The 19,379-nt window shown below is 41.6% G+C and overlaps 1 protein-coding gene and 1 non-coding gene across 2 annotated transcripts in view; one reads left to right on the top strand and one right to left on the bottom strand.

Annotated features, from left to right (window-relative positions):
* The window catches only part of EIF2AK3 (eukaryotic translation initiation factor 2 alpha kinase 3), a 79,102-nt gene extending 67,253 nt beyond the window's left edge, over nucleotides 1-11,849 (top strand). The window contains exons 15-17 of the mRNA XM_043917846.1: nucleotides 2,618-2,719; nucleotides 8,406-8,468; nucleotides 10,650-11,849. Of these exons, the coding sequence (XP_043773781.1) occupies nucleotides 2,618-2,719; nucleotides 8,406-8,468; nucleotides 10,650-10,850 (366 nt within the window). The 3' untranslated portion in view covers nucleotides 10,851-11,849. The remainder of the gene's footprint in view (nucleotides 1-2,617; nucleotides 2,720-8,405; nucleotides 8,469-10,649) is intronic.
* On the bottom strand, nucleotides 5,977-6,049 carry TRNAG-CCC. The gene has a single exon. It is a non-coding gene; the product is annotated as a tRNA-Gly (tRNA).
* Nucleotides 11,850-19,379: the final 7,530 nt, after the last annotated feature.

Genomic DNA, 19,379 nt, shown 5'->3' with positions numbered 1-19,379 from the left:
TGCAATGCCATGGACTGCAGCCACCAGGCTTCCCTGTCCATCACCATCCACCAGAGTTTGTTCAAACTCATGTCCATTGAGTCTGTGATGCCATCCAACCATCTCATCCTCTGTCGCCCCCTTCTCCTATTTCTCTCAATCTCATTATATAATATTTTTAAAAATCATCAATATTTTAATATCACCAGCAAAGCTCACCAGAAAGAGGTTTTAAGTATTAAGAAAGCTGTCAGGTTCCCAGTGATGGACACAAATTTTCCAGAATTCTGAAGTTCACTTTAAAGTTCAACTTTTAGCTTTGGCAACAACTGTCAGTTTTCCTTGAAGTGCCATTCTCACTTCATTCATCTTTAAGAAAATACTGTCAAGTATCCAAGTCTGAATAACCACAGTTGGTCTACCAGTTTTTCTTTCAAGTCAAAGTGGTGCTCGATGAGAAGAGCTCAATTAGACATTCATATAGGAACTCGAACAATTACATAAATGCTTTCTCTTGAGACAGCATTTTACTTCAGTGTGGAGCAGAACTGCTTTATGAACACTGTTCATTTTGTCACACAGAATATTAAAAAGATGTGTGCCTAAGAGGCAAGACATAATAAAATTAATCAGTTTTACTGCTTCAGCAAGGATATTTTAAGTGAAACTGTCTTTCTCTCTTACTTCCACTTTCTCTTTCTCTTTTTCTCTTTTCTTTTTTGCTTTCTCTTTCTTTCCCTCTTTCTCTTTCTCTTGTTGTTGCTTTCTCTCTCGCTTTCTTGCTTTCTCTTTTTCCTTTTCTCTTTCTCTTTCTGTCTCTCTTCCTTTCTCTTTCTTTCTTTCCCTCTTTCTCTTTCTTTCTCTTGCTGTTGCTTTCTCTCTCGCTTTCTTGCTTTCTCTTTTTCCTTTTCTCTTTCTCTTTCTGTCTCTCTTCCTTTCTCTTTCTCTTTCCCTCTTTGTATCTCTTACTTTCACTTTGTCTCTTTTTTCTGTTTCTCTCTGTTGCTTTTTCTTTCTCTTTCTTGCTTTCTCGTTTTCTCTTTCTCTCTTTCTGGCTTGCTTTTTTCTCCCACCTACTCCCCCACTATGTAGACTGAAGGACATAATTACTACTAGTATGCTTTGGTGCCACTGCCTTAATTCGTGCTAAGATTCAGCAGAGCAAATGTCAACATAGTGAAAAGACAAATCATGTCTTAGAATTATTGTGAAAACAGTCTTGATTTTGTAGACTTCCTGAAAGGATGTTGGGATCCCCAGGGATCCATAGACCACACTTTAAGAACCAATGGATTAGATTATCTTTGGAAGGTTTTATCAGAGACCAGTCATAGGAATTGGCCTTTATTTTACTGTTGTACAGTATCCTTCTAGACTACCTGAGTTGTTTGCATTATTCAAGTGTATTCTTTTTCATGCTTAATATTTCCATTTTTTAATTTAATTAGGTTTTTTTATATAGTCCTATACTTAGACATCTTGAATTTCAAGATAAAGGAAAAATAGTATTAAAGTATTTAGGTAGGGGAAAAACCAGGTTACAGCTTAAAGAGTTTGTTTTCTGTAATACTCAACCCTAGAAGACAATAAACCAATAAGTACAGTTTTGATGAAAAATAGCTATGACCTGCAAATCATGTTTCTGGAAAAAGTCATTTGTGTATAAGAAAATAGGCATTTTTAGGTAAATAAGATTAAAAAAAAAAATCATGGGGCATTGGTTGGTGGTCCAGCGGTTAGGACTCCATCCTTTCACTTTTGGGTGTCCGTGTTTGATCCCTGGTTGGGGAACTAAGATTCTGCATGCCTCATGCTGTAGTCAAAAAATTTAAAAACTAACTAACTTAAATAAAAAGAAATATTGATGTGAGTATTCTCAAAGTTCCAGCCTTCCTTGGCCTTTGCCAAGTGTCAAGTTATGTGCCTAGCTTTTTTTCCCAAATGAAAGGCTTCTTCTGAGTCCTAGGAGGTCACTTTTAATTTGAATGAGACTTTTTAAGAGTCTGTTGGGTTGTAATTCGTTTGTTCCTTTTAGCAAATAAATTTTTGTTGAAGGCCTTCTCTGTACTTAGCTCAGTTCTGGATGGTAGGAATACAAAAGAAGCAGCTCCCTTCCCTCCAGGTCTTTATAATTTAGTTGTGAAGAGTAAGAAATAACACACATGAAAAATACAACCAAGAATGCAGAGAAGTCCATAATTAAGTGCTGTAATGAGGGCTAACCACAGTTGATGAGTGGTTTGCAAGATTTTCTCATAAAAATAGGTGAGGACTAAGATAGTCAGAAGTGAGAGATTTGCTTTAGATAGTGCCGGCTTTGAAAAACTTCACCTCAGGGGTAGGGGGGCAGCTTTTCCTGGCTCCTGGCTTCCGCTGGGCCTATTTTACTGATGCATATCTCAGAGCTATACCTGGGCTTCCTTCTGTGATGCTGAGTAGTTTAATTACTCTTTGCTGTGGGTGACTTGAAGAAAAGGGGCTTCAGAGATGATTAACTCTTTGCTGACATTTTTACCTGCAGGATTACGTTTAAACCAAGTAGGGACTAAGTCAGTGTTGGGATTCACTCATGCTGTATGATCATCTGTCATACTGTCTCTGTGACTGTTCTCCTAATCCTCTTTATTTGGGATTGCAGATTCATGGCAGCAGCTACTCTCATAAAGTGGACATCTTTTCTTTGGGCCTCATTCTGTTTGAATTACTGTACCCGTTCGGCACTCAGATGGAAAGGGTCAGGGTAAGTTCTTCTCCTCCTCTCCTAAAAGGCAGAAGAAAATACTCTTCAATTTACAAAAGAATGAGTTGTAAAAGAAAAATAAGTTATTCTTAATACTAGCAACTTTGTTGACTGCAAGTAGAAGAGAAAGAATTTGTAGGCTCTTTGCTTCCATTTAAATCTCAGCCTTCAAAAATGGTTGAGGTGAATTGTTTGTTGCTTGCTGTTGCTTAAGTTCATCATAACTTAACCATATCTTGCACTCAAATTTGCCACAAGGTGGGGCGATGGTTGTGGTCAGAGAATTTTCCAGAGAACAAATGGCCACACAGTCATATGCTTAAAAGCTGAAAACCTAAGCATAGTTAAGTTTTCTTTCCCCTCTCAAAATAAACCATGACTGTTGCCTTTAAGGAGTATAGTAGTGAAAGTCTTAAAAGTAGTGTCTAGCATATGTAAAGAATGACTACAGTTCAACAACAAAAAACAAACAACCCTGTTAAAAAATGTGCAAAGGACTTGAGTAGATGTTTCTCTGAAGATTACAGATGGCCAATAAGTACAGCATCACTATTCATCAGGGAAATGTGAATTAAAATCACGGTGAGATACCTCTTCACACCATCCAGAATAGCTCTAATAGAATAAAACAAAAGCAGAAAATAAGTGTTGGCAAGGATATGGAGATATTAGTGCTCTCATACATTGCTGGTAGGAATGTAAAGTGGTACATTCTACTGTGTAAGACAGTTTGACACGTCCTCAAAAAGGTAAACATGGAATGACCATGTTCTTCTCCTAGGTTCTACTCGTGTTTCTCCAAGAGAAATAAAAACATAGGTCAACACGGAAACCTGTACATAAATGTTCATAGTAACATTTTCATAATGACTAGAAGGTAGGAGCAACCCAAATGTTAATCAGCTTGGACCCTGGCTTGGATCCCTTGTTTCCTAGATTTCATGTTTTGTTTTGTTTACATTACTCTCCTATTTTGCTGGAGCACATTCTGCCGTAAATTTCTCAGAAAGAATGTATGAGAGGGAAAATTAATTTAGAGTCCTCAGGTATCTGAAAATGTATTTTTTTCCCCCATCCTTATACATAATTGATAAATTGACTATGTTCTAGTTCTAGATTGAAAATAACTTTGCTTCAGAACCTTCAGGGCATTGCCCCATTCTCTTATAGCTTCCACTACTGCTGTTGAAAAGCTGATACCATTCTGATGCATCATTTTTTTTTATATGGGGTATTTTGGACCCATTATATCTTCCTTTCTGAGGGCTTTAGGGATTTAGTTTTTATCAGTGCCATTATGAAATTTAGTCCACTCAGATCCTTAAAGATGTCCCCACCAATCCCGCCCACCCCCCCCCCACTCCCCTGCTCACTTACTATACTTAGCACTTGGTAGATTCTTTCAGTTAGAAGGGATTCATCCTTCAGTCTAGTAAGTTTCTCATATTTTTTTTGATAAATTCTTCTCCAACTTTTTTGTTTTTTCCTGGAACTCTTGACTTATTCCTAAAAATGTCTAATTTTTCCCCCTCCTATTTTCTATCATTGTCTTTTTGTACTATTTTTTGCAGAAGTTCCTTAACTTGTTCTTATAAATTTCCTAATTCCTTTGACAATTCAGTTTTTACCATCTGAGATTGTTCCTTTTTTTGTAGTATTTGCACTCTTTTTGCATGAATTCATTCTCTTCATATTGCTGACAATCTCAATTATATGTATGTATGTATGTATTTCTTCCCCCATACTGTCTCTTTCCTTTGTTTTTTTTTTTAAGCCTTCTATTTGAAATTATTATAGATGCACAGAAAGTTGCAAAGATAATACAAAGAGATACCCTCCATCCAATTTCTCCTAAGTGTAACATTTTACATAATTATAGTACAACATAAATTTGACATTGGTACTTTGTATTATATATGGCTCCATGGTATTTTATCTCATGTATAGGTTTCTGTAACCAACACTACAGTCTAGATACAGAAGTGTTTCATCCTTCTTGCTACCCCTTTATAGTCACACTTACTTTCTCCCTACTAATATCTCTGAGTTTTGTAATGATTTGTGTGTGTGTTTCACATGTTGACAATCCTGTCCATATTTAAGAATGGTGCTCTAAAATGGTAACTAGAAGTGGACATTAAAAAATAAACAAAAAAGGGAATTCCCTGGCAGTCCAGTGGTTAGGACTCAGAGCTTTCAGCTGCTGTGGACCCCTATTCTATCCCTGGACAGGGAACTAAGATCCTGCAAGCCAGGCAACCAAAAAAAAAAAAAAAACAAAAAACCCTGAGGTGGATATGACTGTTAAGTGTTATGATCCAGTTCTTTCTTTGGGGTGGCGATGGGGGAGAACACTCACATGTTAGCATCTCTTGGACTTTCCTCATTCTCTCCAGAGAAGAAGCTTCATTCTCCTGCTTGAGAAAGAACTGGGATGGATGGGGGGGTGGAGAGTGTCTTACTATTGCAGATCTTCGCTTGTTCTGTTTTCCATGCCCACCCCCGACTCATCCTCATGCCTCTGTATTGGCCCTATGTTTGAAAAGCCTTGGTTCAGTTTCTTCGAATAACAAACCTATGTGTTCTGTGAAAAGTGAAAGCGTTAGTTGCTCAGTCCTGTCTGACTCTTTGCAATCCCATGGACTGTAGCCTGCCAGGCTCCTCTGTCCATGGGATTCTCCAGGGAAGAATACTGGAGTGGGTTGCCCTTCTCTTCTCCAGAGGATCTTCCCAACTCAGGGATTGAATCTGGGTCTCCCGCATTGCAGGCAGATTCTTTACTGTTGGAGGCATCGGGGAAGCCCTTGCCTGTTGGAGGCATGGGGGTATGTAATATCACTTCCTGTACAGAACTTCCGACAGCTCTCCTACAGCCATCTTCATCCCTCACCCCACCTCCTGCAGGTTCCACACAGCTAAGCAATTCCCCATCTGTTGGCCTTATCCCTCTTGGGTGCCCTGGTTTAGCTTTCTCTGTTGAGCTTAAATAGTTACACTATGTTTCCATCTACTTTGTCTCTCTTTCCAAAGATGTGATCTTTTCTTCCATTGCACTCATTTTAAAGATTTAAAATGTTTTTCCTTTCTTTGCCCTTGCTTTAGTGAAAATGTTTCGAAATGTAGTAAAAAAAAAAAAAAAGAATCTGCCATGTTTACTCTTTTTTTTTCTTTTTTTAGTATTTATTTATTTGGTTGCACTGGATCTTAGTTGTAGCACAGAGGATCTCTGATCTTTTGTTGTGGCACGTGGGATCTAGTTCCCTGACAAGGGATTGAACCCAGGCTCCCTGCAGTGGGAGTGCAGAGTCCTAGCCACTGGACCATCAGGGAATTTCAGAAAATCTGCCTCGTTTAGGCAGAACCCCTCTGAGATTCTATTAGTGAATGCAAAAGAGACTATTCAATGATTTGACCAAGATGTTTTTCGAGAAACTAATTTTATTGAGCTATAATTTACACACAGTACAATGTACCCACTTTGTATATTTTTATGAGATTTTGATACTTTTAAACCTTCATGTAACGACCACTACATTCAAAATACAGAATATTTCTATCATCCCCAAAAGTTGCCTTTTGTTCCTTCCCAGTCAGTCTCCTGTTCTTTCATCCCCCATCCTGACTCCAAGCAACCACTAATCTGTTTTGTCTTAGAAAGTTTCGTATGAATGGAATCATACATGTATATACATTTTTGTGTCTGCCGTCTTTGACTCACCTTAAAGGTTTTAAGGTTCATTCATTACTCAGTGTATCAGCAGTTTCTCCTTTTTATTAAGTAATATTCCATGGTATATATACATAGTTCGTGTCCATTTACCTGTTGGAAACACCTATGAGTAACGTGACTGTGGGACTCTCCTGGTGGTCCTCTGGTGGAAAATCCGCCTGCCAATGCCGGAAGCAGGGGTTCGATCCCTGGCCTGGGAAGATCCCACATGCCAGAGCAACTGAAGCCTATTTACTACAATTACTGAGCCTGCACTCTGGAGCCCGTGCTCTGCAACAAGAGAACCCACCACAATGAGAAGCCCGTGTGCTGCAGCCGGAGAAAGCCACTGGGCAGCAAAGAGGACCCAGCGCAGCCATAAATAAAGAAATAAAGTTGCTGTGAACATTTGTAAACTGGTCTCTTTGTAGACATACATCTGTTTTCATTAGTCTTGGGTAATGAGGAGGTAGGGTTGGTAAATTATGTGTAAGTGGTTTAGCTATATAAGAAAGTGCCATTTTATATTCTCACCCACAGTGTAGGTGAGTTCTAGGTCCTCGGCATCCTCATCAACACTTAGGTTTTTTAGTCTTTACATTTTTTGGGTATTCTGATAGGAGTACAGTATAATACAGATTGTGGTTTCAGTTTGCATTTCTCTGATGACTAATGACCTTGATCATCTTTTCAAGTCCTTTGCCAAGTATATGTATTATGACTAATTTATTCCAGCCAGTGGCTTCCCATTTGATTTCCTTAATGATGTCTTTCAAAGGGCAGCAGGTTAAAAAAAAAAATATATCTGATGGGATTAAAAATTCTGTGATTCAAGACTTAAGCATTTATCTGCACATTGTTTGGTATGACCTACCTATTAGCAGGTGAAACACTCCCTTCTATGGCCTGCGTCATAGATTCTTCTAGTGAAGTTTCTGTTTTCCTTTAGTGGGAAGTGACAAATGCCAACCCAGTTCATGTTTTTGTTTAAGTACATTTTAGCTTATTTCTCAAGAAATATGAAGACATACTTGCTGTATTTCATTCCTCAAAACTGATTCATTACAAAAGGAGTATCAGGGACTTGCCTGGTGGCACAGTGGTAAAGAATCCACCTGCCAATGCAGGGGACACGGGTTCGGTCCCTGGTCCAGGAATGTTCCCTGGGCTGTGGGTCAGCTCAGCCCCTGAGCCACAACTCCTGAGCCTGTGCTCTAGAGCCCGGAGCCACAGCTACTGAGCCCATGTGCCACAGCTACTGAAACCCATGTGCCTAGAGCCTGTGTTCTGCAACAAGAGAAGCCACCACAATGAAAAACCCACACACCACAGCTAGAGAGTAGCCCCCACACTCACTGCAGCTAGAGGAAGCCCAAGTGTAGCAATGAAGACCCAGAGCCACCAAAAAGAAATAAGTAATAAAAATGTTTTAAAGGGGTTTAAGGCACTGTGCCAAATAGTTTGCCTCAATTACCTTATTTAAGTCTCAAAGCGGTCATACAGAGTAGACACTGTTATCCTGTTTGTATGAAAATTTCCCAAAAAGCTAGTTTGTTTTGTATATTCAGAATTTAGCAAAATTGACTTAGTTTTCTTCACTTAAAAAGAAGACTATGTCCTTTTATATCAAATAAAGTGATTAGTGACTAGTACAAGAAGTTACCCACTTAAGAACACAAATGTGTGTTTATGAATGATTGAATTATTTTTGATGCAGATCAGCCCATTTTCAGTTAAAATTCAGATGTCAGGATCATTTACAGTTCTAATATATGTAAATTATTTGGTGATTTGGTGGCAGGTAAATCTGTGCCCAGGGAGCACTGATGTATAGATTATCAAGTCAGGAAAAGCTATTGATAAATTTTCCATCTGCTTAATGGTCAGCCTTGTTTACAGTATCAAAAAATATCTGTTTAAATAGATCCATATATCAAAATAGATTTAAAGATAAGTAACACTTTTCTTTCTTTTCAGATCCTAACTGATGTAAGAGATCTCAAATTTCCACCACTGTTTACTCAAAAATATCCTCGTGAGGTTGGTATAATTCTCATCTTTTATTTTCTTTAAAATCTTACTTAGGACATGAAGTCAGCAGTCAGCTCATCAGTTTCCACGTTTTACAGATGAGGAGGCCTAAGGTCTAAAGAGGAAAGTGACCTGATCCCAACAACATACAACTTGTTAAAACCAAAGCCTGGGGAATTCCCTGGTTAAGAATGTGACCTTCCACTGCAGGGGTGCGAGTTTAGTCCCTATTCTGGCAGCTAGGAGTCTGCTCCATGCTGCATGACAGCCATCCGGGGATTGTAGCAACCTCACTTTTCAGTAGGGCTTCCCAAGTAGCTCAGTGGTAAAGAACCTGCCTGCCAATGCAGAAGATGCAAGAGACACAGGTTCGATCATGGCAACCCACTCTAATATTCTTATCTGGAAAACTCCATGGACAGAGGAGCCTGGCAGGCTGTAGTCCATGGGGTCACAAAGAGTCCGACATGACTTTCAGTAAGGCTGAACGTAAAGAGCTCACCCTCATAGGAATCAAGTTGCCATTATAATCAGGCCATTAATTTCTTTATCTTAGTGAATTTGACACAGATCTTAAAAACCAGCTTCTTAAAAAAAGTCACTCATTTCCACTGATTTTGTGTGTTGGAATTATACCCCTCAGAGAAACAGTAAATGATTCAGAATAGTGGGAAGGGAAAAGTAAAATGGTCTTGATGGTGAAAACCGTGTGTAATGAACTTTTGAAGTTTCTTTTTGCAGTTTTTGTTTATTTATGTTATGTCCACAAACACATTGCTTTAAAATTTATGCATGAATTTTCTTAGTAAATTCAGTTGAAGTAAATTAAAATGTGTGGCTAATTATCAAATTGGAAAAAGTCTAATTGATCTTTCAGTATTTTAAGTATATTGAAGGATTGCATTAAAAATGAACTTTATAACAATATAGAGATATGCTAACTTGAAGTTTATTTTACTAAAAATTAGTTTGTTGTGTATTTTGAAAAGTGGTGAATCATTTCCTGGGGGACTCACAAGAATCTGTGTTATACTAAAGTGGTTCGAAAAAAATCAGGGAAAGGGGCTAGGTACTGACCCCTGGCATGATTTATTTTTCTTTTTATTTATTGGGGTGTAATTGCTTTACAATGTTGTGTTAGTCTCTGCTATACAATGAAGTGAATCAGCTACACATTTACATATATCCTCCCCCTCTTGTATCTCCCTCTATAGACCCCCTTATCCCACCCAGCTAAGTCATCACACAGCACTGAGCTGAGCTCCCTGTGCTATAAAGCAGCTTCCCACTAGCTATCTCTTTTACACATGGTAGTGTATGTACATCAACACTACTCTCCCAGTTCATCCCATCCTCCCTGTCCCTCTGTGTCCACATGTCCATTCTCTGTGTCTCTGTGTCTCTTTGGTATGGTTATTTTTTAATTGAAATCTTTATTGAAGTAATTGTACATCCACATGCAGTTGTAAGATGAATTTATTTTAAAGGTCAGACTGTGTTTCAGAGATGTGATTTGGGGCCCTTTATATTAGGAAACAACCAATTAACCTGAAATAGTCCAGGTGTATTTGGAGCAAGACTTGGCCAAACTATGACCTATAAGCCTGCTACCTGTTTTGGTAATAAAGTTTCATGGGAACACAGGCAGGCCCACCTGTTTACGTACGGTCTGTGGCTGCTTTTGTATTTCAGTGGCACAGTTGAGAAGTTGCTCACACACAGATGTAGAGAACAAACATATGGACAAGGGAGGGTGAGGTGAGGTGGGTGGGATGGGATGGGGGACTGGGATTGACATACATACCCTGTTGACACCATGTATAAAATAGATGACCAGTGAGAACCTTCTGTATAGCAAAGGGAACGCCACTCAGTGCTCTGTGATGAGCTAAATGGGAAGCAGATTCAAAAAAAGGGGGATATATGTGTACCTATAACTGATTCCCTATGGAATCAAGTGGCTCAAATGGTAAAGAATCTCCCTGCAATGCCAGAAACCCAGGTTTGACAACATTCAACACAACTAACAAAACATTGCAGAGCAATATACACCAATAAAAATTAATTTAGAAAAAAAGAGAAACTGGCATACCAACTTAACATAGTTACAGAAACGTAATATTTGGCAGACTGCTGATTTAGGCAATGGTTCAGTGGCCCCTTGATCACAAAACAATTTTTATCTTTCAGTATGCCATGGTGCAAGACATGCTGTCCCCATCTCCTACTGAACGGCCAGAAGCTGCGAGCATCATTGAAAATGCGATCTTCGAGGACTTGGAGTTTCCAGGAAAGACGGTCCTCAGACAGAGGTCTCGATCCATGAGCTCATCTGGGGCGAAACATTCAAGACACTCCAGCAGCCCCCACAGCCCTTTGCCCAGCAATTAGCCTTATGTTCCGCTCACGCCCCTAACAGGTGACAACGGAATAGCCTGCTTCAAAGGAATATTGCTTTTCCAAAATCGCAAACTTGAAAATATGGTTCTCCACTTGATTTTGTTTTAGGTTGCCTTTTCTAAATCAGATTTTAAACTGGATTTTGGAGCGCACACCTCATTTGAGCCAACTTTTGATTTTCGCTCCAGTCGAGGGGAGGGCTGTCACATGCGGTCCTTTCCCTCGCTGGTCTGTTGAAACTGGCTGGCCAAGCATTCCGCCCTCACGTTTTGCCTAGGGAGGTAGAAGCAATCCCTAAAATGTATAGAGATAATTATAAAATGGAAATATTTTTATAGTACAGAAAATGAAAGTCCCTACATGGTGGTAACCATATTGTTCTAGAAAGACGCTTTCTAGAGAGATCATGGGGGTTTTGAAACTGATTTCAAAACAAAGCTGACTCCGTTTTTGTCCCTGGTGGGTGAATTAGGAAGCTGCATTATTTTGGAGGACAAGTAGCACAAATTATGTAGCTAGTTTTCTAGGGTCATTTGTAGCATTAAATAGCTTTATTCCTCAGATAGTTCTAGAGAGAAAAATTTTTAAGAGCTTTTTGTACTTTACCTCCAATAAAGGGAAAATGAAGCTTTTTGTGTAAATTGGTCAAAAATTCTGGCTTGGAGAAGGAAAAAAAGCCGTAGTAAGAAACAAATCATATATCACAGCTAACTGCTTCAGTTACGGACTTCTTAAACCTAATGAAATCTTACATGTCTTAAATGTAATACTGTAGGTTGATACTGTCTCAGAACTGATTGTAGATAACAGTCTAATCATCTAACTTGCTAACATGTTTTTATTTTTCACTGTAAATAGGTTTATTTTTTATTTATAAAAATTCTGAACTCAATCCATTTGGGTTGGTGGTGTACAGAACGCACTTAAAAGTGTGTTAACTATTGTGACTTCTTTCAAGTCTAAATGGTTTAATAAAACTTTTAGAAATGATTTATGGTTGATTCTTATTTGAGGGAACTAGCTCCGAAATGGAATTTTTCAGATTTTAAAATGGGATCATAGGTCTCAAAAGAGTCATAACCCTACTCTCAAGAAAACTTATTCCTGATAGATGATCTTATTTACAAAGCAGAAATAGAGATACAAATGTAGAGAACAAACATAAGGACATCAAGGACCAGGGGATGAAATGGGAGATTGGACTTGACACATACATACTATTGATACTGTGTATAAAATAGATAATTAATGAGGACCTACTGTATAGCACAGGGCTTCCCAGGTAGCTCTGTGGTAAAGAATCTGCCTGACAATGCAGCAGTCGCAAGAGACAAGGGTTCAGAAACCTGGGTTGGGAAGATCCCCTGGAGTAGGAAATGGCAACATGCTCCAGTCTTGCCTGGAAAATTCCATGGACAGAGGAGCCTGGTGGACTACAGTCCATGGGGTTGCAAAGAGTTAGACATGACTGAACACACACACACACACACAAACACACACACTGCATAGCACAAGCAACTCTATTATTCAGTGCTCTGTGGTGACCTAAATGGAAAGGAAACCCAAAAAAGGGGATACATTTGTATGTATAACTGATTCACTTTGCTATACCGCAGAAACGAACACAACATTTCAAGCAACTATACTCCAATAGAAATTAATTTTAAAAAATAGAAAACTTATTCCTAACCTGTTCTAATGGACATGAGTTTGGGTAAACTCCGGGAGTTGGTGATGGACAGGGAGGCCTGGCGTGCTGCGGGTTCATGGGGTTGCAAAGAGTCAGACACGACTGAGCAACTGAACTGAACCTGTTCTAAACAGGCATCTTCTCGTCCTCTCCCAAAGACCTGACAGGATCAAGTCCTTTTCAAAATTCACTGGACTCATAATCCAAACACATTAGCTCAGTTTCTACTCTGTGCCAGAGACATAAAGACCATCCTACCCTAAAGGGAGGCTGCGTAGAGCAAAGGCTACGTACAGCAAAGCCAGTTGTGTTGGGATCACGATGTGTCTGATGGAGGCATGTGGCGTGCAGAGCTGCCAGGCACAAACTCGCCAGGCCCAACCTTCAAGGGTCAAATGCATGATTATTTCCATCTTACAGACACGTTATGTCTGCCCCATAGAGTCTGAGCAGTTTATAAGCTGGGCACACGTCACAGATCCTTGTGTGCTCTTCCCAGATTCTCACTGCTCAATGAGGCTCCACCTCCTCTTTCTTCCCTGTTCTACTTGGCTCCTAGCCAGTTCAACTCTTTTTTTTTTTTTTCTTCCTCTCTCAGCCTGCTTCAGTTACTGTTTTCCCCTTCACCCCAGCGAGGGATCTTGTTGATTTCTTCCCAGTTTGTCTGCTCAGTTCCAGCTGCAGACCCTTGGACCCTCACGACCACCGTGAGAGCTAGCTATTTAGGGATTTCCCTGGTGGTCCAGTAACTAGGACTCCAAACTCCCAATGCAGAAGGCCCAGGTTTGATCCCTGGTCAGGGAGCTGCAGATTCCACATGGTGTAACTAAAGATTCCACATGCAGCAACTGAAAAAAAAAAAAAAAGATCTCGCTTGCTGAGGCTGGGACCTGGTGGAGTCAAATAAATAAAAATATATAGTAAAATAATAATAAAAGTTATAAAAACACTATGACAGATGTTATTATTACCATTCTTATTGTACAACTCAGGTCCAGAAAGATGCTGTGATTTGCCCCTTGATAACAGCCACTCAGAGCAGAACTGGGACCAAATCCCAGGAATTCCAATCCCTAGTTAAGGTTTTTGTCTACTGCCTCGTACCAAGCTGTCTTAAGGATTTGCACATATCTAACCTGGGCTGGGAGGGATTGGGGGCAGGAGGAGAAGGGGACGACAGAGGATGAGATGGTTGGATGGCATCACCAACTCAATGGACATGGGTTTGAGTAAGCTCCGGGAGTTGGTGATGGAGAGGGAGGCCTAGCGTGCTGCGATTCATGGGGTCACAAAGAGTCGGACATGACTGAGCGACTGAACTGAACTGAACTGAACTGAGCTGAACCTGGGCTTCCCTGGTGGCTCAGATGGTAAAGAATCCACCTGCAATGCAGGAGGCCCAGCTTTGATCCCTAGGTCTGGAAGATCCCTGGAGAAGAGAATGGCTACCCACTTCAGTATTCCTGCCTGGGAAATCCCATGGACAGAGCAGCCTAGTGGGCTACAATCCATGGGGTCATAAAGAGTTGGACATGACTGAGAGATGAATACTCACTTTCACGTGGGGTCTGTGATCTTTGTTGCAACACATGCAAATCTAGTTCCCTGACCAGGGATGGAACTCTGGCCCTCTGCACTAGGATTTCAGAGTCTCAGCCACTGGACCAGCAGGGAAGCAAGCCCCCCTTCTTTCATTTTAATTCTACCTGTGCCTCTGCTGGCTACCAGTAGGAAAGCAGTGTTGGAAGCTCAGGGGCTGGGCCACAGAACCTGACAACTCCTCAGGGGTCGCCAGAATGGAGTCTCCTGCATTTTCTCCCAGAGCTCTTTTTCTGGACTCCAAACCCTGCCTCCTCCTCCTTCAAGTTGTTGCTTTTCTGACATCTTTCGAAGCCCCCTCCCTCCAGACTTGCCCCACAGAATGCAGTTGAGTCAGTAACTGGTACAAATCAATCTCCTTAATAGCTGAGATCCCAGAAGGTACAGGTACCCCTTCTTGTAATCCCATCAGCATCCAGCATAAGGTGCATATTTGTCAAATTGGATTTGGAGAACATAACATGTAACTGACATAGCTGCAGCCCTCAGGAAATAGCCAAATGAGGAGGAAAAGAAATGTACCAGTCATGGCAATAAATAACTATTTGCAAAATGAAGGAGAAAAGATGGTTCAACAATCTTAATGTTAAAAACAGATTAAAAAAAAAAAAAAAACAACCCTCAAATCCTAGAAGTTTTCTAAAGGAACAAGATCTTAAGTTTTAATTTAAATGAGAGGAAAAGTGGACTGGGACACTGAGCATCCATTTGGCTCTGCCTGATGCTATTGCTTTAGCCTACTACCTTCTCCACTTTTCACTGAAGTGGGTTACATCCCCCACCCCTAAAGGGGAGAGGTCCCATGGGGAAGCCACACAGCTTATAGACTCTGTGCTGGGAGAAAGGACATGCACACAGCTTGTTTCCCAGTCAGGAAAGCAATACCTTGGCAGCGAGTACTGGTCCAGAGGTCAGGAAGACTGTGAGAAATTCTGAAAATGAGCTACCTAGCCTGCCCTTTGCCTCCTAGAAGAACAGAAAAGCGGACACTTAGGATGTTCCAGTTTTCTTTTTCCAGGTTGTTTCTCACTGATACTTTCCTCTGGATGCATTTACACCAAAAGTGATTGTATTTCTCCAAGGAAATGGAGACAGAACAAGCTTCCAGTGCAACCACGGGTCATGGAGTGACTCAGTTCTACTCCTGGAGTAAGTCAAGGGCAAAGCAGGAACTCTGGATGTTTTCTGGATCACTTCCAGGGATGTTTGCTCTTTCCAGAACTAGATTTGTAAGGCATTTTGCTTCAGGAACAGTGGAAACAGTGTCAGACTTTATTTTGGGGGGATCCAAAATCACTGCAGATGGTGATTGCAGCCATGAAATTAAAAGATGCTTACTCCTTGGAAGGAAAGTTATGACCAACCTAGATAGCATATTAAAAAGCAGAGGCATTACTTTGCCAACAAAGGTCTGTCTAGTCAAGGCTATGGTTTTTCCAGTGGTCATGTATGGATGTGAGAGTTGGCTTGTGTAGAAAGCTGAGCACCGAAGGATTGATGCTTTTGATCTGTGGTGTTGGAGAAGACTCTTGAGAGTCCCTTGGACTGCAAGGAGATCCAACCAGTCCTTCCTAAAGGAGATCAGTCCTGGGTGTTCATTGGAAGGACTGATGCTGAAGCTGAAACTCCAGTACTTTGGCCACCTCATGCGAAGTGTTGACTCATTGGAAAAGACCCTGATTCTGGGAGGGATTGGGTGCAGGAGGAGAAGGGGACGACAGACGATGAGATGGCTGGATTGCATCACCGACTTGATGGACATGAGTTTGGGTAAACTCTGGGAGTTGGTGCTGGGCAGGGAGGTCTGGTGTGCTGCGATTCGCGCACGTGACTGAGCGACTGAACTGAAGTTGCTTAAGGAGACTTCCCCCTCCAGATTCTAGTCCTGCAACTACAGTAACTGCCACCAGGGGGTTCATTTTCACCTTTTTGCCCAAGAAGTTTGGAAGTAAATACCGACCTTTCAGGGGCTTCCCTTGTAACTCAGCTGGTAAAGAATCCACCTGCAGTGTGGGAGACCTGGGTTTTATCCCTGGGTTGGGGAGATCCCCTGAAGGGAAAGGCTACCCACTCCAATATTCTGGCCTGGAGAATTCCATGGACAGTCCATGGGGTCACAAAGAGTCAGATACAACTGAGCAACTTTCACTTCATTTCCACAGACCTTTCAAACAGGATCTTTGGACATTATAGTGATGCGAAAGTGATATACATTCAGTAGAAACTGTACTTTGAATTTGAAATTTTGATCTCTTCCTGGGCTAGTGATACACTGTGTGACATATTCTCTAGTGATGCTGGGAATTCAGCCACACATTTAGGAAGAGAAACAACCAGTACACTTAAAATCATTCTGCACCCAGACAGCTATCCTGTTTTTCACTTTCAATACTATATTAAAAAAATGAGGACTTCCCTGGTGGTTCAGTGGATAGGAACCCACCTGCCAAAGCAGCAGAACAGGTTCAATTCCCAGTCCGGGAAGATTCCACATGCCACAGAGCTGCTAAGCCTGTGAGCCACAACTACTGAGCCCGCGCTCCAGAGCTCCAGGGGCACAACTACCGAGCCCGTGCGCTGCAACTGCTGAAGTCCGTGCACCTGGCCTGTGCTCTGCACCAAGAGAAGCCACTGCAATGGGAAGCCTGCGTGCACACCACAACTGGAGAGTAGTACCCGCTCACCACAACTAGGAGAGCCTGCCACAGCGATGAAAGACCCAGTGCAATTAAAAATAGTAAATAGGCTTTGTATTAGGAGATTTTGCCTGACTGATATGCCGACGGCATCACCTTTATGGCAGAAAGTGAAGGGGAACTAAAGAGCCTCTTGATGAAAGTGAAAGGGGAGAGTAAAAAACCTGGCTTAAATCGACATTCAAAAAACTAAGATCATGGCATCTGGTCCCATCACTTCATGGCAAATAGATGGGGAAACAATGGAAACCGTGACAGACTTTATTTTCTTGGGCTCCAAAATCACTGCAGATGGTGACTGAAACCATGAAATTAAAAGACATTTGCTCCTTGGAAGAAAAGTTATGACCAACCTAGACAGCGTATTAAAAAGCAGAGACATTACTTTGCCAACAAACGTGCGTATAGTCAAAGCTATGGTTTTTCCAGTGGTCATGTATGGATGTGAGAGTTGGACCATAAAGAAAGCTGAGCACCAAAGAATTGATGCTTCTGATCTGTGGTGTTGGAGAAGAGTCTTGAGAGTCCCTTGGACTGCAAGATCAAACCAGTCAATCCCAAGGAAATCAGTCCTGAATATTCATTGAAAGGACTGATGCTGAAGTTGCAGCTTCAGTACTTTGGCACCTGGTGTGAAGAACTGACTCCTTGGAAAAGACCCTGATGCTGGGAAAGATTGAAGGCAGGAGGAGAAGGGGACGACAGAGGATGAGATGGTTGGATGGCATCACTGACTCGATGAACATGAGTTTGAGTAAGCTCCAGGTGTTGGTGATGGACAGGGAGGCCTGGTGTGCTGCAGTCCACAGGAATTGCAGAGTCGGACACTACTGAGCGACTGAACTGAACTGAGGCTGATATTCCGAGCACATTTAAAATAGGTGTGTTGCAGGAAGGGGGACCCCTTCCAGGGCCCGAAACTGGGCTCTTGTCTAACACTCGGAAATGAATTGTCCGAGGAGACACATGCTGACAAAGCAAGAGGTTTTATTGGGAAAGGGCACCCGGGTGGAGAGCAGTAGGTAAGGGAACCCAGGAGAACTGCTCTGCCGCGTGGCTCGCAGTCTTGGGTTTTATGGTGATGGGATTAGTTTCCGGGTGGTCTTTGGCCAATCATTCTAATTCACAGTCTTTCCTGGTGGCGCACGCATCGCTCAGCCAAGATGGATGCTAGCAAAAGGGATTCTGGGAAGTGGACGGACAGGTAGTGTCTCCTCTCGATCTTTCCCGAACTCTTCCGGCTGGTGGTGGCCTATTAGTTCCGTATTCCTTATCAGGATCTCCTGCCATAAAACAACTCATGCAAATGGTTACTATGGTGCCTGGCCAGGGTGGGCGGTTTCAATCAGTGTGCTTCCCCTAACAGGTGAGGCTATGATATTCAGAAGGTTGGCTGTTTTAAATGCATTTTCGACTTAGGGGTTTATGGGTATGTAACTCCATGATAAGTCGAGGAAAATCTGTAGTTGAGAGCTGGAATAGAAAACACTCTTCCACCTATAAAGGTATTCCCCCTCTTCCAGACATCATGAGAACAACATAACAAGCAGGTCCACAGTGACTGACTTAAACATGCCAGACATAAAAATATTCAACCATAACAAGTCCCATAATGCTTCTGCCATGAGGTACTTTTAAATTCCTCAAGTGACTTAAAATAATAAACCCAGGGCAATATGTACTGGCTACTTCCAACAGCTTTAGCATCCCTCATCCTTGGCTCAGCATCCCTCTGTAGAGCAAGAGAGTAGCTTCTTCTGCTGCTTCCCCTGCTCGGGCTGGTGCAATAAGAAAAATGGGGAAAGCAGGAGGAACAGCCCAATCAAAAGCTTGATGGGGAGGGGAGGAATGAGAAAGTGAGATCTCTGTAATGGGAGTGGAGAGAAATAGAAGAACTTGACAATTATTTTTGAGGCAGGAAGGCCAGGGACACTGGAATTAAGTGAATAATTCAGTCATTCATTCAGTCAATTCAGTCGCTCAGTCGTGTCCCACTGTTTGCAACCCCATGGATTGCAGCACGCCAGGCTTCCCTATCCATCACCAACTCCCCAAGCTTACTCAAATTCATGTCCATTGAGTCGGTGATGCCATCCAACCACTTCATCCTCTGTCGTCCCCTTCTCCTTCCACCTTCAATCTTTCCAGCATCAGGGTCTTTTCAAATGAGTCAGTTCTTCCCATTAGATGGCCAAAGTATTGGAGTTTCAGCTTCAGCATCGGTCCTTCCAATGAATATTCAGGACTGATTTCCTTTAGGATGGACAGGTTTGATCTCCTTGCTTTCTGAGGGACTCTCAAGAGTCTTCTCCAACACCACAGTTCAAAAGCATCAAGTCTTCGGCACTCAGCTATCTTTATAGTCCAACTCTCACATCCATACATGACTACTGGAAAAACCATGGCTTTGACTAGATGGACCTTTGTCTGCAAAGTAATGTCTCTGCTTTTTAATATGCTGTCTAGGCTGGACATAACTTTCTTCCAAGGAGCAAGCATCTTTTAATTTCACGGCTGAAGTTACCATCTGCAGTG

This window comes from Cervus elaphus, chromosome 11, assembly GCF_910594005.1.
Source record: "Cervus elaphus chromosome 11, mCerEla1.1, whole genome shotgun sequence".
Lineage (NCBI taxonomy): Eukaryota > Metazoa > Chordata > Mammalia > Artiodactyla > Cervidae > Cervus > Cervus elaphus.
Note: the sequence above shows the minus strand (reverse complement) of the source record. Positions and strands in the feature narration are given on the sequence as shown.